The sequence below is a fragment of the Misgurnus anguillicaudatus genome, chromosome 4 (genome assembly GCF_027580225.2).
Source record: "Misgurnus anguillicaudatus chromosome 4, ASM2758022v2, whole genome shotgun sequence".
Lineage (NCBI taxonomy): Eukaryota > Metazoa > Chordata > Actinopteri > Cypriniformes > Cobitidae > Misgurnus > Misgurnus anguillicaudatus.
This window is the reverse complement of record NC_073340.2, coordinates 5,793,006-5,814,969: the sequence shown is the minus strand read 5'-3', so window position 1 is coordinate 5,814,969 and position 21,964 is coordinate 5,793,006. Positions and strand designations below refer to the sequence as shown.

The window sequence follows — 21,964 nt, the reverse complement described above, 5'->3', positions numbered from 1 at the left end:
AACAATAAGCCATCCGCCAATCGGCATTAACATGGCCAGGATTGCGTCGTCGCCCACGGTGCTCAGTTGAATTCCATTGCCGTCCATTAAAACAGCCGACTTGGAAAATACGATATCAAAGTGTGCTCAGATATACTAGAAGCTTACATGCGGATATAACATCAAGGATGACATATTTATGGAGCAGGGATATTGAGAAAAGATCCCCGCATGTATAACGCACGCATCTTCGACCCTGTCGTGGCTCGCTGCATTGCCTGGCAAAACGGAACAATTGGTGGATAATTCTCCTCGTGACTAAAGTTGGGTATATTTCATCGCTGAAATAGATAGAAACTCGAATGTGGTTTCTGTCATGAGTCCGGCCGGGTGCTCCCATGTGAACGGTTTTAAAGTGGAGAACTGGAAGCAGAATCTGCGGGTCATATACCAGTGCTTTGTGTGGAGTGGCTCTGCTGAAACCAGGAAACGCAAGGTAAATAAAATACATCAGAGCCCAGTGGTGCATTGCATCGGCCCATCCTTTTCGATGCCAAGTCGCATTGGCCTGTCAAACGCAAACGGACGCGCGATTCCCAATGCTAACGTGTCTTATTTCATTTGACGAGCTATGAATCCAGGTCAATTCTTGATCGCTAGCCTCTGTGAACACAAGTGGATGCATTGGCTGGCCTGCGCAGACTCCTTATGCATTCGTTGCATAGGGCTGGATGTGGGGGTATCTTTAGAAATGTTGTTTGGCTGCCAGTGTATTGGTTGCTTTAGGCAACTAATGAGCAGTTCAGTCTAATTAGTACAAGATGTAATTTTGCAACGACAAAGATGCCAGCAAATCATGATGAATGCATGCTATTCATCCAAACACTCTCTCTCTCTAGATCCTGAGACATTTTCTGATGCAAACACTGGACTTGCCAGGCCTAGAATTCATTGATTTCCTATTGCTCAAAACTGAGGTTTCAATTTGACTGTTTGTAATCTCATCTGTCTATGAACCGAGAGGAGGAACGTATTATAGCCATTGTGTAATCATGCATCACGTTTTTAATACTCGCACGTTAACGTTGCTTTAAATGCAATAAAGCCGCACTGTGTTTTTATGTGTTGAGCAGCACGCGGCCCTCGCGCGACAGCAGCATCAATGATGGAGCGAGTGGCGTCAAAAGGACAGTTTAATCGCTATATATCTTCACTTCCTGTTTAAAACTAAATAATTGTTCTGAAAATGTGCGTCAGGAGTCCAAAGTTAATGTCAGCCCACAAAACGATTGAACTTAATTTCTCAGGGTGGGTACTATCACATCTCGCCCCTATGGAAATGTAAGCTCCAAGTATGCCTAGGAATCCAAAATGTGAATTTTCGATTAATTCAAGTATGTATTTTACTATTGTCTCGTATTTAATAATGCAGGGCGAACGTAACCTTGTTGATCAGCATTTGGTTCATTCAGGATTGAATGACTCATCATCACAATTGAGGTCAAGATCAGGCCCAATCTTCATTTCTTTATTTTACTGTGCTTTTGCACAAGAAATAATTCAAATGTAACCATCTGAGGTTACCTTTTGCATTATTAATCACAAACTATGAACAAGCACCATAAATGTTTTAGGGTGGGCATTGATGTTTCATTGCGTCTCGTGTGCAGTACTTTGGATAAAAAACCTGTGAGGTGTTGTATGGAGATGTTTGTGAAGTGTTGTAGTCGGTCAGTGCCATTACATGTCTTTGATGCTGACAAAAACTGGAATTTAGGTTGGAATAAACATTGCTTGACCTATAAGGCACACCCACTATTCGCAGCTATTTTTACTGCAGTTACATAGTCAGGGTTGGTGTTTACATTTACGCAGTTTTATTTAAAGTTCTTTCATACGTTTTGAATGTCTATTTGTTTCCCACCGTGACGTTTACATTGTTGACGCAATGCTCTGCCTAGTGAGCTACAAGAACACTGTTATATTACCATGTTTAGGAATGCTTAAATACAAAAATTAAATTCGATTTTTCTTTTTCTGTGGTTGATTCAATATCGATTCTCACAGGCCACGAATCGATTTTTCCCCCCCCAAATTTTATTTCTGCAAACATTGAACATAAGATTAACGTTAACCTAATTACTAGTTTTCTCCACTAGATGACACCCTTTTTTTGCCTTGCGCAATGTTACCAAAGAGCGAGAGGCGAGCCTGTCATTCATTCAGTCTTTATTCTAATATATTATAATATAATATAATATTGTAGATAATCTATATTCATTAAGTTGAATCGAGAATCGGGTATAAAAATGGAGTCGAGAATCGGAATCGAAACCGGACCGAGAATCGAAACCGAATCGATTTGATAGCGTGTGAATCAAAATCGAAATGATCTGGAACATCTGAATTGATACCCAGCCCTAATATTTACCCATAAAACGCCATGTCACATAACATGTGGTCACTGATCATAATTCATGCACCAGTTTTAAGTAATTTACCACTAGAGAACAGCTTGGAGCACATTGATTCACCTTTCCACTGACCTGCCGTACCCAAAAAGAGACAATATATGGGAATGTGAGAAGCTTATCATAGAGGCATTTTGCCAGTACTGCTCTCGTTGGCCTCGTCTCCTTGCTGCAGAACAACAGATATGTTATAAAGGACTTTGGATAAATTGTGCACTGATGCAAGGTCTCACAAACCCCACCCCATACATACACACAGCCATTCCAACCAACCACAATCTGATTGTTTGATGTACAAACTGTAAATGCTTAAAGTTGGATTCTGTAACTCGTGCCTCTCTATCGCCATCTTTTTTTTAACATAAAATTGCAGATACTGTACGTACTTGTATTTGCGTTTCCAAGAAAAACAAACCTGAGAGCTCGGGTCATAAATCATTGTTTTAAGCTTACCGTTGCGAATCGGGGTAAGGTAATGAAACAGTTTTATTCATAATAGTATTTCGGTGTTTAGCATACATTTGTTTATTTTTGGCGGCCCCCCAAATCAAAATTGACAGCCGCAAATAGATTTCTGCACATCGTGTTTTTCACCACCTCTCTCTCTCACATGACAGGTTCTGTACACACGTTGCGTCAGTCACTGTGAGACTGAAGCTTGGTTTACACTAAATGTGTGCTGCCGTTGGTGCGCGTGCAATGTCATCGTGGTTAGGCCTGGGCGGTACATCGAGTTTGGGTAATAATCCGTATTTTTTCTCAGTGGGATATGGGGTGAGACAAAACCGTCTATATCGCTATGGTCTGATATGACCTTCCTTTTCAAAAGAAGCTTTGCCAGAAGTGTACACTGAGGTCAGACGTAAGCCAAATATATTTAATATTAACACGCGGCATCACGGTTTCATATGCAATGGGGAGATTGCAACAGTCAGAATGGCCGCTCTAGTCCCACCTCCTATTAAAAAAATGTCAATTGATAAAGAATGGAATCCTGGGAGAGGGACTTTGCGCATGTGAAGCATCAACAGATTTTGTTCTAACAAGACATGGATGCGTTGCAAATATGGCGGCACAATGACATGACTTCCTTAAAAAGAGGACTTTCTGTAAGCTTTCCCACCAGATCGCATGTTGTGCAGCTGTAAATTTCCAAAAATGGAGTTAGGACTGCATGTAGTCACGATGGTGCAAGTTATTAATTTATTAGCAGTGCAGGTTGTAATTGCCAAACTGAATGCTGTGCATAGAAGATGGAATGCAGACTTTTGACGAAGGCATCAGCAAGGGCATTGCAACGACGTTGTGCTCCATATGGTGAAGACAACATCAGCATAAATGGCTAGACGGACAGTCACGTGGGTTTAATGTCCGTTACGTCAGAATAAATTCGTCAAAAACGTTTCCATCTCCCATTATTCGCATTCACTCTTTTTCGCATTAATCTAAAACCATCTCAAGCGAAGCGAGCGTACAAACTTTTCTGCGAATTAAGAGATTTTTAATCGAAATTGTTGTTTCAATCACTCATTTTTGATGCGATGCTTCAAAATGCGCATAAAATTATAATAATTGAAACGTGGCTAGTGACAAGCACACATGCTGTGCGTGTTTGTAAGCTGTCATTGACTAGCAGTGATAGAGAGCACAAACCATTTGATGATATTTAGGATGAAATGAAACTTAACGCAGAGTTAAGGAGATCTGTGTGACGCAACACTTAGCTTTCAGCACATGATCATTTCAAATCCGTTTACAAGACGAATGCTCTTGTTATGTTTAATATAACAGTGTTTCCCATACATTGATTTATTTGTGGTGGCCCACCACAGAATCAACACTGGCCCCCACAAATAGAATGTTCATGATTCCCATTTACATTTTTATTTCACTATTTAAAACAGCTTAATTCGGCTTAAAATATAATGTGATATATAATCCAGATCAAATACAGATACAGATCAAAAAGTAAAAGTGAAACATATTTCAGGTGCCAACACTAGATCAAACGCAAACACGACACAATGACGTCACATATATGCTAATTGGGTTATGATGTCATCACCACCACAGTCTCTCAAAATCCTGTGGGAAACAATGTATAAAGTTGACATTGCGTTGTAGAAAATGATGAAATTATCTTGATATGTGCTAAATTCATAATGAGAATATATTAACACAAGCTTTATTATTCTGCTATAATATATAACACAAATAACAATAATAAATGTCATTTTATATACAAAATATAATTCTATCTTGACATGCACATTATCTGGTTCATGTTGGTCCAGTTTAATTCAGAGGACGCATTGGTTTGTTGTATTCATTTTTATTGTAAGCCTTTAAAAAGTAATTATTTTACATGCAATTTTGTAATATTTACAACTTAAATTTTCTAATATCTTAAAATCATTTCACAGATTTTTCCAAAAAAAAAAAAAAATCCACAGAAAAAGCAAAAAAGTCGGATTCTGTCTGGCCTTTGTCATAATGTCTGGTCCACTTTGCTATTTCCAAATGTTGCCATAAGTCTGGCTATATGAGAGTGAGACTAGCCAATTCAAGTATCATTGGTTATGTTATGTACTCACAATGAATTGGTTCGGATACTCTAATTTTTTCTTAGGTGGATTAATGTGTTGTGTCCATCTGTCCCGAAAGCTCTAAAATGCTGCCTTCTGAGGCAACATTCCAAGGCAGGAAGGCATCAAGTCATTTCCGAATCCAATGTTTGCTTTACTTCCTGTCTCCTGAGATACCTTCATGTCTTGTCCTACAATTCTATGCGTTGGTGTGCACGGAGAATGTGATTGGTCAAGCCTGGTCAAGTTAAAAGAATTAAATGGCGGCCAAGGAAGCGGTAAATTTAGTTACATTTTCACTTTTTACATCTTTAATTGCATTTCTAGTGAGAAATTAGTATTGTAGTTTTCAAATATGGGATTAGTTATCATAAAGGGGCTCTCTGTTTATTCCTCAAGCCGAATTCCATTTAGCTGTCTATGAAGTGTGTCCTAAAACGTTTCCCGGAGGTAGGGATGTGACGGTATGAAAATTTCATATCATGATCATAGTGACCAAAGTTATCACGGTTATCAATATTATCATCGTTTTGTTAAAATGAGATGGAAATGTTCAAAAAGAACTGATAAACACACTGAAAACATTTGAACAAGTTTTATTTTTGAAAATCACAATTTAATATTTCATGTCCCTGAAATTATTTCTGTGGTAAAAAACAAGTTTACCGTGAATGAGTACAATACATTATCCCTTAAATGCCTTTTTGTGCAAAAAAAGTATGTTGCATGTGCATTGTGCGCGTCTGCGTCAAACTGATTCTGGCTGGACAGAATTTACCGTGAGTTCAAAATCACGGTAACCAAACACGGTTGTAATGATAATTACAATTTAAACGATAATACTAACTGTCAGGACATTTTATCGTGGTTAATCGTGAAACTGGTAATCGTCCCATCCCTACCCGGAGCCTTCATGTCTCCAAAGTCATTGCCTCTTAAGTCAGGAAGGCAACAAGTCACCTGCCGAAGCTTCGGATGAAGCCCAAGTTTGTAATGTTTACAGTGTATTTAAGTACACCATGGAATATTATGGATGTTTGCTTTCCACTGTTTTTGATTTAGTAGATTAAAAGACAAGCATCTCTCTATGTTTAATTGTCGTTCTCAGCAATACTTGCTTAATATAAATACGGGACACGTTAACCATGTGATTAGCAAAAAAGATACCTCGCTTATGTGCAGTCACAGACGTCTTCTGTTATATCCAAGCTGTTCCAGTCTGCAGCTCTGTTCCAGCAGTGACATCAGAACAGGGGCCGGTTGGATAAATGTAGCTGGTAAGGTAAGACTGTGTCTGACCAACTAGCACTTAGTTAGGGCTAATCAATAGATGATAGTATCGTGTATCAACGATTGTCAGACATATTGCCAATAGCAGGCTTTCATGACGATAGTAGGGATCGACCGATATGGATTTTTCAGTGCCGATGCCGATACCGATTTTTGTTTCATCAGCCTTAGCCGATGACCGATACAGGCTGCCGATTTTCTTGAGCCGATATTTGGAACCGATACTAGTTTTGCTCACTCAATTTACATAATAAAAATTATGTAAAAAATGGCATGTTGTTAAAAAGAGATGTTATTAGTTTGCACAGTTCTTACATTTATTGTAGTCTAGAACTAGTCTAATCCCTGTCCAGGAAACCGCCCCATAGAGATAAAAAAAACCCCACTTTGTTCAGCTATGATCAGCTGTTAAGCCGAGCTTTCAATGTTGTCGTGAAAAGGTTGGTTGTTTTTAGTCACATGACCTGCAATCGCTTGCGGGTTCCAGCACTCTGTCTGTAAATTATGCCGGAAAAATCGGCAAACACGGCAGCCATGTATCGGCCGATGCCGATACACATAAAACTCGCAAATATCGGCCGGCCGATATATCGGTCTATCACTAGACGATAGTTGGCATTATTATTATTATTATTATAATCATCATCATCATAGTTTCACATAAACTGCGCATTGTGTGCTTTTCCTCGGATGAGAGGGTTTGTGGGCTTCACTTTGCGCGAGAACTTGTAACGTGCGCAAATTCCTTCTCGCACGCAACTGAACTTAATGCAACTCTTTCTCGGACCTGAATGCGAGCGACATGGACTCTAAACTTGAAATGCTCATGATTTGCCTAGGTTATAATGATGCGCTCAGATTAATGGCATCAGTTTTTAAAAGTTTGCGGTCATGAGAGTGTTGCTCCTGCTTCTTTTTTGTCCAGCAATCAAGTGACTTGTCATAAATGAGTAAAAAATTAAAAAATAAATCAGTAAACTACTCCCCCGCCCGCCGATACTATCGTGTATCGTCAGTAGGGATCGACCGATTAATTTTTTTGTGTGTGTGTGTGCCGATACCGATTTTTGTTTCATCAGCCTTAGCTGATGACCGATATTTGGAGCCGATACTGCTTTTGCTCACTCAATTTACATCATAAAAATGACACGATGCCAAATGTTAGTCTCAATTTAAAAAAGTAACATTTATTAGACTATATTTAACAAATAGTAAAAACAGTTAAGGGTGCTATGGAACCATGAACTGCACTCTTCACAATGATGAGGAACTATCAGCAAAGGATATTGATTTCTATTACTTTACTATTACAAATATTTATAGAGATGAGAAATAAAAACCGGCTTTGTCCAGCTATGATCAGCTGTTAGGCCGAGCTTTCGATGTTGTCATGGAAAGGTTGGTTGTTTTTAGTCACATGACATGCAATCGCTTGCGGCTTCCAGCACTCTGTCTGTAAATAATGCTGGAAAAAATTGGCAAACACAGCAGCCACTTTTCGGCCTATGCCGATACACATAAAACTCTAATAAAAATCGGCCCGATATATCGGTCTATCACTAATCTCACAGGCTGACGATAGGACGATTTCAAAATGGAGCATATCGCTCAACGCTACATGTAAGACTAGTCTAAATGGTTTATACAACCGATCATAGATCGTACATTCAAACACACATCTGTGTCTACAGAGAAGCCACTGCAGTACGTCCCCTTTGCTATGGTTACCACAATTAAGGTAAATGCACAGTCTAGAGCAGAGAAAGAGAGGAGATGAGAAAACAAACACATTGACCATGAAAGCCACGCTAATGAAGACATGATTGGCTAATTTGTTTTTTGCAAAACACTCTTTAATGTGTGAGGACAAACACAAGAGTGAATGGATTTTGGTTGTTTCCGAACTACAGGTGTCTCCGAGATGTTGTGTGTCCACTTCCAAATACATTGTGCATTGAACTTAATGATCCAAACAAAGCTCGCTTTATGAATTTCAGCATGCTGTTCACTGTGCTCAGAAGGTTAGCGAACAGATCATTCGTTACGTATTCAGAGCAGAATGCGGGTGTTTGTGTGTGTTTATTTTATATGCTTGTGTTTTCCAAGACTAGCTTCGTATTATCGGCCCATCTACACCTGCTATTGATATCCGTCTCGGATAATCTGATCATAAATGCACAGCACTAGATAATCGCTTACATTATCTAAATTAAACTAAATACTTGACAATGAAGTATACCCATAAGACATTAAGTGATACTAATGAACATTTTATGCAGTATTTGTTACACATCAAGAAGAACAGCCATTCGTTTCTGGCCAAGAAAATTGGCTTCCTTTTGAAAAATTGCACAATGATCAACCATACAGATTAATCTAAATCATGGCTGTGATTAACACCAGCTTGCAATGAAGCTTGTCCAATTACTAGCATCGTCTTCATTAACCATTACAAACTATTTTTATGGCACGGTTGTGCCACATCTATTCTGCATGTAATGGGATCCATCAATAATTAATATAACCGTGTACGCTTTTGTCGTATTGATACATGCCTTGGGAAGATGTGCACTAAATTTATACACTCCCATACCATCGGCCCGTCCCTCTTGAGAATCAGCAGATATTTATGGAGAAACGGTGGCCCACGGCACTCGGTGGCAGGCCACCGAAGATTTTCTCAAGTCAAGACATGGAGAATGTTTCAAATCAGGTAGAGCGAAGAAAAGTAGCAATGTGAATCTGAGAGAAAGATTAAAGACTCGTGCTCTTACAGTTTTACTTGCTCATAATTCATAGCCCTATAAATGCGTAAACACAGCACTTTTGTGACTTGAATACAAATCAAGATAGTTCGATAATCTCTGTTCTTTAAATATTTCTGCATGTGGCAAAGGAGGTTGGCTTTACCACCGAAGATAAACGAAAGATAGTCCAAGTAAAATGGCACTGTTGTTCAGGACATAATGATGAATCTTTTAATTAAAGAGAAAGGAATAAACTGCAATAACATTACACGTGTACATATGCACTGTGTACTAGGGCTGTGTGTCAGCAAGAATCTGGCAATGCGATACGTATCGCGATACAATGCTGTACGCTGCGATGCTGTAAGCAAGGCGATATACTTGGATATTTCTTATTTTGGGAATAGAATAGGACATCATTTTAGGAAAGCTGTCATCAAGAGCACACCACCATATGCAAACCTTAGTAAAAAAATATTTAACTTCTGTAAACATGTTTGTTGAAGAGTGAGTTAAGATCCGACCCTGACCCGTTTAAAGTTCGGTATTTTACACTTAAAGTCCTGTTTTCTGATAGTTTATGATGAAATAGAACGGTTTTGACTGAAATTTCGACATATGCGGCTGCCCCGAGAATTTTAGGGTGTTTGTGTTTCACCTCACACCTCTACAATGGGTTTAATGGTGCACTGGAACAATCCTCCCTAAAATGCATTAAACTTTCATTTACAAAGACGTGAAACTCACCAAGTGGTCAGGGGTTAACACTCGTTAAATAAAAATAATTCAAAATATTCTTTATTATCATGAAAATACCTGAAACAATTTGAAGAACGGTGATATAAATATTCTAGGGATGCACCGATATGGACATTTTGGCCGATAAACGGTAACTCTTTATATTTGGAGGCCGATAACCGATATATATATATATAGGCCGATAAATATTCATATTATTTTCACAATGAAAAACTCCCAGGCCGCGGACATCTTGTCTTTGCGCTAGATTAGCATACTCTTCTTAAGCCCGCAACACGTGTCATCTTCGTACTATGTCACAGAAAGCACCAATCAATACTCCACATGGCCAGCAATGAGCAAGTGAAGTGGTTCAACTAACCAAAATAATCCATCATTTATCGGCTTTCATTTATCGGCCTAACTTTGCTATCAGACCGATAACCGATAATATTAAAATAAGCAGTTATCGCCCGATAATGATATGTCGGCCGATATATCGTGCAGCCCTAAAATATCCCTGTAGACATTTTCTGGAATAGCGTTTGTAATGCTACTGCTTCTGTGGCACAAAGGGAGTTTCTGCATGAGAGCGCCCCCTGGCGTTCGGATGTGCAGGGATTTCACTGTAATTCATTAAAATTCATTCATTGAGAAAACGCGCATTTGCACAATTAGTCGTTACAACCCTACTGAAATGTAACAAAAAGTAATTCTAACCCAAGCGACAATGGTAAAAAATAGGAAAAAACAATGAGAAAACAATTCATAAAATGACACGAAAAAGAAAGTCGTGCCACGAACACACAAAATGATTTATAGAAATTCGTGTGGACTGACACCAAAAAGACATTCGTGCTCAATGGCACAGAAAAAAATGGAAAATTGTGTCCATGAACACAAATAAATCAATCAAATATTTCGTGACTATAACACGACTTTGTAAGTTGCCTGACATTAATGCATACAATGCATATTATTCCTCTCTAGAGCTTAATCCACTCATTATTCCAGATTTAAAAATCTACATGCTGTCACTGTGATGGGTGACTTTTATCTTAAGTCTGCTTACATAATAAGGACAGTTTGCCTGTTTGAACTATAATAATGATTGCTCATTCAGTGCAATGGGCTTGACATTAGCATTTTTTATTTACTACAATCTCTCACTACCATTTTAGATATAAATATGTTCATAAAAAATGGGAGAAAGAAAGTGCAACATGTATCGATATTATCTAACACCCCTACCGTGTTCGTCCTTCCCATTCAAAATTTGGACTTGTAGCAGAAGGGGATCGTGGGTAATTGGTAGGGATGGGACGATAAATGCCGATATACACAATAATACCTGGCTGATAAAGCTGGTAACCTTAAGCGTTTGATCTGTCACATCAGATCTAACCAGGAGAGAGGACACTGCGTTTTGCATGGACAATATCACCTGCAGTGCTTATCACGTGCGTCTTCTGTTTCTTTCATTGTGTGAAAATGTGCGCCTTGGGGGAAATGCATAGATGGACGATACGTCAAGGAATGAGGACATGGAGAGTTTCAAAATAAAGGTACCTCAAATCTATGTGTGGCGTTGATACTTCGATATTATTTCTAATGATCCGATGCATCGATCCATATTGATGTATTGTTACATCTCTAGTGTTTAAATGGCCGGCTACTTCTTCTGCGGCCCATATTGAGTTTCTGCATGAGAGCGCCGCCTGGCTTTTGGATGTAGCGGCATTTCACCGTAATTCATTCAGAAGCATAGCAAGCATCATCAATTGATTTATCAGTCCATCCCTAGTAATTGGCAAACCCTCTCCTCTAATTTCATTGTGGAGCTGCCTTTAGCTTTTCATAGTCTCTCTCTCTCTCTCTCTCTCTCACTTTCTCTCTCTCTCAGCTGATTTCATTTATTTAGCCTCTAGCAAGCTTATCACAGTCAAGGCAGCTCAGAAGCATCCATATACCTCATCTGCATGTGTTTGAACTGTCATCCATCCTTTATCATCATCAGCGCCTTCCCTCTATCTCTTTTTTGCTTCTCTTCTTTTATGTTTCTCGCTTCCCTTGATTCTTCTCATCACCCACATGCCTCCTACTGCATTTGTGATCTTGGAAACACAGCAGCAGGCCAGTGATTGGATGCTTGGTTGCCGCAGAAACCGTGAGAACCAATATGATTGGCAGTGTGGCGCTGGTTCGTATAGGCTTATTTTGGTTATTGACCCTTAGTGTCAAGTATACGTTGTCCACCGCCCCTCTGGGAGCAAGAGAAATTGGACTGCTTGTGGTGCATTTATTTTGAACTTTGTGAAGGTCGGTTACAAAAATACAGCCTAGATTATGAATCGCTTTGAGTTGGAAGGTCTTCCAAACTAATACTTTTTGTGTCAATTTTGGTTTTGAGTGGGCTGCGTTTGAATGTGTTTGGTCTTCCTGGTCTTAATATATGCTACAGTAACCCTGTTCCTCCCTTTAGTACTGAATTGTTGATCAGTGGTTGTGGTTGGAGATGGGAGTGAGTGCAGGTACTAGGGATGTTGAGGTGATGGAATTTGGGACAGTTCCTGGCGATATCGGGTGGGAGGGGCTTATAAATGCGCATGCAGCTTGTGCATTTTAATTTTTGAATTGGAGGCAATTGTTTAAATGCAGTGCTTGAGTAATCTGTGTTAAATCGCTTATGATTAGGAATCTGCGTGCAATGCGATGGCAACAATTGTTAAATTAAGTGCTTGATTCAGTGTGCACAGGTACTTCTGACAAAAGCTCGACAGTCCCAAGCTGAGCAACCAGCTCTTCCGCCATTTAAAACGTTGCTTGAATTATGAATATTATTATACAATCATGCTTTTATTAAACATATGTATATAATAACAAAACAAGTAAGCACGCGGTTTCTGCAATCATCAATGTCAGTCAGCTCGCCTTACACTCTTAACGGTAGTAATTTAAATTTGACACCTGCACTGTGATGTGCGTTCAGCTTTGGTTTGGATAGTGTGAGTGCGCCCTTAAGTTCAATTTATAGTCGTGCGTAGGGTCTACGACGTAGGTTATCTATGGCCTCTGCGTAGCCTGATGTGCACCTGGGCAAATTTTTAACAGCTCAAGCCCTGTGATTGGTCCACTAGAACCCCTCCCATCAGGTAAAAAAAGCGTCATGGGTATTTCCATTTGTGACGGAGAGAACAAAGATGGACCAAGTTGAGGACTGATTTGCCTTAAACTGCAACATTGGTTGCTGTTTATTTACTTCCATCACATCTGGTCATCTCAAAACATACACAACAAGCTGCTGTTTCTTCTTTGTTTGTGAGTTAAACTTGCCAAGCTGCTTCTTCATTGACGGTCGCGCTGCTTAGAGCTGTAATCGGGCCTTAAAAGTTAAGCCCGAAATGTCCGAAGCCCGACAGAATGCAGCCCGAACGTACATTTAGATTGACAGCTTTTTAAAAGCCCGAACCCGTTTACAGCCCGACATTATTTAAATGTGCGCACACACACAGCTTTTGTCAAGAATGAGAAATTTACACAGGTTTTAACATTATTTATTCATGACTAATAATCTACACGCCACTTGGAAGTTGAAACAAAGAAATAAAATAAGTCATCTGTAACATTGTAACATCTCATTCTAAATAGGCTTATGCAATACACCATAAATATGCAAATAAAATTATTATTTCTTAACGAATTAAATTAAGATAATACATTCTGAATTAAGATGGGAATTTGGCAATAACGAAATTAAGAGAAAGGCTCCGCAGGATTTGCGTCGGCACTTCTCTCCATTACTGCCAACATTAGTCTATATCCTCTGTCTAAATTATGTATTTGAGACTCGATTCATATTTAGTTGAAATATACCTACTCACCAAGATTAGGCTACATGTTTTTGATGAGGAAAATCATTAAATCCACTGTAAATGAATTCAGCGCGGTCCTGCGCTACTGATGCAGCATCCAGCAGCATTGAACTTGACCGCTCATTTACCTCACAAAGCCGGAGCGCAAGCCCGAGCCCGGCCGGAGCCCGTGTAAAATGTTAGAAATGAAGCCCGAACCCGCCCGAGCCCGTCGGATCCCGACGGGTCCCGTCGGGTTCGGGCAAAGATCTTCAGCTCTAGCGCTGCTACTGTGGTAACACGCGGGGTGGATACTGCCTACCAGCAGTCTGCATGTTTGTTTGCAAGTATAAATGAAAACCGACATGTAACCTACGCCATCGCGGCTACGTCGTAGGACCTATGCACAATTATAACAAGTCCATTATGGTGCTTTTCCATTGCATAGTACCCCACGGTTTGGTTCGTGTCAGCTTACTTTTGTAGTACGTGGTACCCGATACTTTTTTTAGTACCACCTCTGTCGGGGTTCTAAGCGACCCGAGCTGATAACAAAACGTGACACGAAAACACTGTAGATCACTGATTGGTCTGAGAGAATCGTCACTACCAGCGTCATCGTTATAATGTAAAAGATTAGGTTTACTTTAGTGCTACTTCAGTGTCTCGAGTAAACATGTTGTCATCTGTGCTCTGCTGTAAGTTTCCAAACTCCTTTTTAGCGAAACATCCACAGGTTGAGAATCAGGAACACCATAACACCATTTTTTCCAGACTTTTAGGGCGCACTCACACTATCCAAACCAAACCACGCCGGGGCCGGGTTGCAGAGGTGGGCCGGAGAGCGGTTCACTTGGGCTCAGGCGCGGAAGGGGTGACAATTGCGCTGGGGCATGGTTTGGTTTGGATAATGTGAGTGCGCCCTTAGTTTGTGGCAAGAACATTCGCATCGCGCACGTTCGCATATATGCTTAAATGCAACTTAAATGAGACTCAACGGAGCGTGTCGACTGATGCCACGGGTGTTTGTACAGAAACTGTCATGTGATACAGAGGTAGTCTCGCATAGCCAGACCTTCAATACTGAAGGTCTGGTGTTTTTCGCTGCTTTTTCTGGACAAAGCCCGCCCACGAGCTGTTTGACCAACATGTCAAACAACCAATCACAGTTTGTTTCATCTAGCGTCACATTTCGGACTCCCCACAATAACGAGCCAGCTGGCAACAAGTCAGTTATTGAAATAACCAGTCGCAACCGAATAGCATCTAAATAAACAACATTACTCACCATAAAACAACGTTGTGCACTTCATCAACAGCCACACCAATGAGACGCTCCCGTTAAATGTCTGTTTGAAGCATATCTCTCCACTTTTTAACACATACAAGCAATTCAGGAGAACCAAACTTTTTGACTCCACTAACTGCCTTAAAGAAAACTCTTGGACGTCTTTTAGAGAGTCGATGCCGCGAACTTTGCATATTTTTGAGAATCCAATGTTTAGCTGATCATGATAACTGCTCATTATTATCCAGGTGAACACGACTGATTCTCTTCCTCAATGGAACGCCAGAGCTTTGTTTTCCAGGGACAGAAACTAATCGCGACACTCGCGTCTCCTGGAAATCCGTTTTTTTTCAACCAATCAAAGACGACTTTAACATTCTCACAGGGTTTCCAGAAAAGTGTACGAAAAACATCAGACGTTCAGCCAACAGTTTGTGGGCGTGACGTCTGAGGCTGAGACTAATACAGAGGTAGTGATAAACACAATGTGCAAACATTTATTTGTTGTGGTCAATTTTAATTTTGTGGGGGACTGAGAAGTATATGAATGTATGGGAATGTACAACAATGTTCTCACTTGTATGATGTCACAGCAGTAGGCAGCGCAAATATAACGACACGCCTATAATCCCTCCCACTGCGAAGTGATACTAAATGGATGGAAAAGCTAACCAAGCCAAAGTGAGGTTAGCTGACCCAAACCAAACCGTGGGGTACTATGCGATGGAAAGGTGCCATTATTCTGCTTTGACGAAACCTGATTGCGCTCTGATGAGGCAACACTTGTAATTGTTTGCAGTGGATGACGAGAGAGTAGCATCTTACTTTACGTCCAACATTACACAAAAGAAAAATGTTTCTGTGCATTTCTGCCATTTGCCAAATAATGAAACCATGTCAAAAAACAAGCACCTAAAAATGAAAGTTTTGGGTGTTAAAAATTACTGAATCTAAATTCGACTTCTGTGACATTCCACGTTGTATAGTAAATTACATTTTTATGCTTAGATTCCGTGATTCCATCTGCGTTTCCACATCGTAGAAATTATAGGGCCCTGTACTAAACGAAAGCACAGAAGAAACTACCCTAGCAACATATTTAACCAACCTAAGGAACAATTGCACATCCTTGGTTTGGTGGAATGACATTGCAGCTTTGTTAGATATCACATTGGATCTGTCCAATGAGAGTGAGATCAGGCATTGATGTCATCCTCTCTTTTGATGTCTGTTTTATTGAGTCAGCATTACTGTGTCATTTCCATAGCATAACAGTGAAGTCGTTCTCTCTAGCTGCTCAGGAGCTGATGTCATCTGCCCACAGACCGTCAGGGATTCAGTGAACTCCGGTTTAGGATGGAGACCTAGTTTCCTCTTCTTGTTTAATGGGACAATGGCAAAATCTATTGCTTTGTTGTAGATGGTCTTTAAGCATTGTTGCTTGCAAAGGTTCAATTTTTTTATTTAGCTTTATGATCAATGAAACAGTTGGTCCTGTTTTTACCCTATTGCTCTCTTACGCCTAGAAAATATTTTGTTCTTCATGAACAAGTGCTCATGACTGCACTTAGATATAACTGTGAGCAAGCAGCAGAAGCTGATCTGTCTTGTCGTGTTTCATTTCTCACTGTTTTAGATGAGGTTAAGATCAATGCATCATCTAATACAACATTAGCACCAGCAGGAGAGACAAATACTGCTGACAGCATGGAGCTGCTTTTGTGTAGGCAGGTGAAAAGAGCAGGACTGGAGGAGTGAGAAGGGAAGTGAAGATGAGAAAGTATGAGATGGTATGTGTAAAAACAAAAAGGAGCTGAACGAAACAAAATTTGTAGAATAAAATCAGGTAGTATAGAGACTTGAGGGTTGTGGCCTACTATATACACTGCAGTATGGAAAGCGTGCTGGCTACTGCCTAAAATAGTATGTGAACGTATGTGACATGCCACAGTGAACATAATAAACTGTCACACGCCCTCCGTACATGAGTTTGAAGGATGTCCAGATTTTTTCTGTAGATAAGTCTTAAAATTTCGTAGTTTAATACAATAATGAATTAAGAAAGAGAAAAATAAAAAACAATTTGTGTTTGTGTGACAAATATAAAAGATTGAGTAGAGCGTATGGCATTTCAGGATAAAGTGTTGCACGCATTGTGCTCTATTCTGTATTGCACATTTGCTCAAATGTATGATGTCATCTGGTTATTCCAGGCATTTCCATACTGCATGCAATATGCAGTGCATACGACAAAAATAGTACAGGTAATATGCAATTCTGAACATGGTCACAGAGTTTGGGCGTGGCAATGCTGTACATCTGGGTCGAAATGTTCGGCGGTGGTGTAACATGTCATTTAGGCTCCATGCGATATTTATTGAATATGATATTGCTGAAGTACATTAGCATTTATCACAACTTGCCAAAATCTGTAATGGCCCCCTTATGCGCTAATGATCCCATAAGGATGTTTTGGTGCTTTGGTGCATACATGTGTATCTGTACACGGTATCATGTTTGCAAGTACACCTTATCCAAGGCCATTCTCCGATAATGTCTCAGATCAGATTGCTTCCAATGAAATACAAAACAGGCCTTTCTCGTTCTTTCTTTCTGGCCAAATCTGTAGGGTCGCCTAGGACTTTTTCTTTGGTGTTATCAGGGTACTCTGTTTGTAAGAATGGACATAAGAAATGTAACACTTTGTGAAACCCAGCTAAAATCTTATTTTTAATATGAAATTTTCTTGCATAATGTAAAGAACATCTTTCTAAGGTCATGTCAAAGATGGAGATTAATGTGTGGTGCTCCAAATCTCATAATTTGATTATGTGTAAGTCTTCAGGTGCTAGTAAATAACGTTCCGATTCTTGCACGGGTCAATTGATTCGTGGAGACATCGATATATGAAGAGTTTGGTTCCAAAACGCAATAAATTCAACTCATTTGGGTAAAAATGTGTTTTCTATACCAAGAAAGTGATGAGATGAAAACCACTATTTTCTGTTACATACTTTCAAATAGCATCTTTAGGTTATAATAACATAAAAAATGCAAATCCATAATTTGGTTTTCAAAGATTTATTATAAAAACGGATTATTTTTTCCAGAAAATGCTATAAATCTATTGAATCAGTATATAAATATGCATTCATCTTTGCCATGGTATATTCATTTAGTTGACTAGTGGTATACACTGATTTAAAAAAGTAAACATTATTGGCATTAATCAAAACACTTACTTTGTCATATTAAGAAGACAGCCATTTCTGCTGTCGTCCTTGGGATGTCGACTCGTCGCTGAACTTTTTTGACAGCAATCGGCTGTAAAATGTTTTGTTCCTGCTCGATTTTTAGTGACTTCGAGTAAAATAATGTAAAGTTTTTCATAAGATCCGCTGTGGTCAATGTGTTAGCATGACAGACGCTTGATCAGTCCCTCCAGAAAAACGTGATTGTGCGACCGCGCGATATATTGCATAATCAGCCAAAGTCCGCATATTTATGCAAGGCTGCATTTTTTCCGAATACAACGCACTTTCGCCGCATTAATTACATATTTCCGCGCACAACATATGTGGGGCTTGCATGATTTCATAATCTCTGCATTTTCGTAGCAAAAAGTCACATATATATTAGCAGAAAGTTGAAAAATGTTGCATTTACTTCCCAAAAGCGCAGCCGTGTCCTCTATTGCCATGGGAACGTTATGAAGTGACGTGATTATGTGACGTGAACATCATTGCAGCTTTTGCAAGTTTCCGCAGTTTTTGCAAGTTCCGCAATTTTCGCAAATTCCCACAATTCCATCGCATAAATTGCATAAATATCCTAACTTTATCTCTAAATGGTACCATTGAATGAATGGGGCTAAGCTAAATGCCATCGAAGCGTCGCAGCGCGCTCCAGCGCTTACGTGCACGCACACAGATGATAGAGGGATGTATCAACAATTCTTAGTTAAGGTAATAACATATTTTAATATTGAAAATGAGTAGACTATTCCTTTAAGATGCAGGGATTACTTTTAGGTTGCCTGCATCTATTTTTAAACTTCCCAAGAACTGACACCTGAGGACTTGGATTTTATGAATAGAAATGCCAGAACTGAACAAAACTAAATGGATGCATGAGATCTTAATGTAGACCTTTTTTTTTTTTTGCAAATACCCCATTTACAATTAAGGTTTTGTGAGGCAATGCTAACACCTTTATCTTTTTCTCTTCCTCTGTTACAGGCGAAGTCATGTATGTGTCACATGTGTGGAGCTCATTTAAATCGGCTTCACTCCTGTCTTCATTGTGTGTTCTTCGGCTGTTTCAGCAAGAAACACATCCACGAGCACGCCAAAAACAAGAGACATAACCTAGGTAAGAGACGCACAGCCTTTATTCTCACAGACTGAATCTAGTTTAATCTCATTCGTCCGTGTTTCTGTTTCCAAGCATCCGAGGTAAGACAAACACCAACAGAGACTGATGTCATTAGCGAAAAATAGAAAACATGAGCACGACTCTTCAAAGAAACACGCGCACCGTGTGCAAAACAAGTTACAAACACATCCAAAGTGACATACAGTCAGAATCTGTTTGAACCCTTAAATAACATTTACACCTTAGGTGTAAGAGATGGGTGCTACATTGAAAACTCACTTTCGCTTTTGTTGGCGCTATAAAATAATGACTTTCATGTGCCTTTTTGTTTGGCTAAAAATCACATTATTAGATTACACAAGAAGATATTTTGATAAGTGATGGTTGATGGTACCCAACATTTTGTTTTTCCTACTATGGAAGCCAATAGGTACCATAAATTGTGTGCTCACCATTCTGTTTTTAAAATATCATCTTTTGTGTTAAAACAAAACAGAAACTCATACAGGTTTTAAACAACATGATTTTGATTAAATAATGACCGGATTTTTATTTTAGGGTTAACTTTGCCCCTAATAGCGGTAACCCTTTAAGCCATTTGAGGACACATACAAAAATATAGGCTGAATTTATTTTGTTTTATTTCACCTAGTCATACTTGGCACACAACATTAGTTTAATGCTCAAAAGCCAAAGATGCTTTTCTGTTCAGGAGGCAGTAAGTGCACAAATCTGGCCATGGATGTTTGGATGGGGTGTCTTGGATTACTCCCAGCTCCTGAGTGCATCAGTGGTGTGTAATTATCCCCTCTGTTTTAATGAAGAGGGGTGCCACCCTCCAACAACAAACAAACAAATAAGACGTAAACAGACGGGTATGTGGCTAATTACAGCATGCGAGCGGATAATGGTCCTTGACTTTCCTTGAATGTGTGATTTGCAGTGTGTTACTCCACCGGTGGCTGAAGTTCATCACCTACCTGCTTTGTAAAAGTAACTGGAAATACCCAAAACATGAAGTTAAGATGGAATTTTTGCCTAAAATTTCTACCTTTTTAAAACTAGATGTGTCACGGGTTTTATTTTTGTGTGTTAAAAGAAAAATGGCTGCCAACAACAGGGTTCCCGCGCGGGTCTTAAAAAGTCTTAAAAAGTCTAAAATTCAGAATGTTAAATTTAAAGGAACAGTATGTAAGAAATTTATATCAATAAATCATAAAATGGCCCTGATATGTCACTAGACATTAAGAAATCATTTTCATTTTAAATACTTATATCACTGACAACAGCAGTCCAGCCAGGATATTGTCATTTAAAAAGTGGAGTTGCAGCCCTCAACTGATGTTTATGTTGTCATGTTGTGTATTGGCCACCAGTTGTGTGATTGCAGTACCAGTTTTAGCCACAAGTTTTGTTATTGCAATACCAGTTTTGGCCACAATCCTACATACTGTTCCTTTAAGGCCTTAAAAAGTCTTAAAAACACCCAGATTTTTATCCCAGGTCTTAAATTTAATTTACCCAAGTCTTAAATTTCTTACCTCTGTTCATTCCCGAAAAGCGTTGTCCGCAGAAAATAAAATGGTAATTTAAAACGCTGAAGAATTAACTTAATCAGTGGCGGAGGCAGAAAGTGTATGAAGGTGGGTCGCTAAAAAAAAAAAAAACGTTCCGCACTTTGTCATAATCCACGCAAATCGTGCCATAAGCTATATTTCAGGTGTTGTGATCTGACTGTATACTGTGGATTTGGCGGAAAACAATCCTTAAATTTTGTTTTGTATAAGCAAAAATCTTTTTCGGAGTAATTTAATAGCCCGTGGTTACCTGAGCATTTGTAAGCTTCTGAAACATAGACAGAAGCGAACAAAAATCAACACTGCTTTATTGAAAATCAACTTAAACAGTCGGGTCGTCGAGTCACGAGCCACCAACAGCGTGTTAACTTTAGTGTTTCACAGTTTTATATTTTAGACTTTAATATTGGTCTCTGCTGCAATGCATTCGAACCTAACGCCCTTCAGCTCTCCACAAACAGCAGCAATTGGGGGACAGAAAGCAAGAAAGTATGGTAATAAACCATATATTTCAAAAAAACACAATTGTCTTCTTTTAGGAACAGTTCAAACTTTTTTGATAGCGCAAATGCTTCAGGAGTTACGGTTAAATGAATAGCGGTAGATCAGAGCCCTTTCGCATAGGCAGGCTGCTGCATACGGCATCGCCTGGTTTATTTAAGTTAACTGAGCATTACATTCGCAAGTCATAAGCATATTACAACAATTAACGATTAACTAAGAATATTAATCAATATTTTAAAGTTAATTTCAAAGTTAATATTCTGAAATAAGACAGTTTTTATGACGTATCCATCTTAGAAATGCGACCCTTCGGAGGCTACAGCCTTCGGATTGAGAAACGGTCTTAGTGGATAACGTTAGCAACACATATCAAACAGCCTTTTAATGGTAAATTTCGTTTTCTTAAGGCAGATTAATCCGTTATTGTGTAATTAGAGAGGCTATTAAACGTGATGGCTGTATATAGTGCATATTTATGCATAAAACGTATGGGTGAAGTGTTTTTGGCTCTGTGATTCTGTATTCAATTAAATGCAATAAATTAATTTATGAATAAGTTG

At 39.2% G+C, this 21,964-nt stretch overlaps 1 protein-coding gene and 1 long non-coding RNA gene across 3 annotated transcripts in view; one reads left to right on the top strand and one right to left on the bottom strand.

Moving 5' to 3' along the window:
* Positions 1-21,964, bottom strand: part of LOC141363678 (uncharacterized) — a 416,667-nt gene that overhangs the window by 22,620 nt on the left and 372,083 nt on the right. The window lies entirely within an intron of this gene.
* The window catches only part of usp22 (ubiquitin specific peptidase 22), a 59,379-nt gene continuing 37,416 nt past the window's right edge, over positions 2-21,964 (top strand). Inside the window, exons 1-2 of one of the 2 annotated variants that reach the window (XM_055176174.2) lie at positions 2-475; positions 19,188-19,320. In XM_055176174.2, the coding sequence (XP_055032149.1) occupies positions 356-475; positions 19,188-19,320 (253 nt within the window). In that variant the 5' untranslated portion in view covers positions 2-355. The remainder of the gene's footprint in view (positions 476-19,187; positions 19,321-21,964) is intronic. The other variant, XM_055176175.2, reaches the window with a different exon arrangement.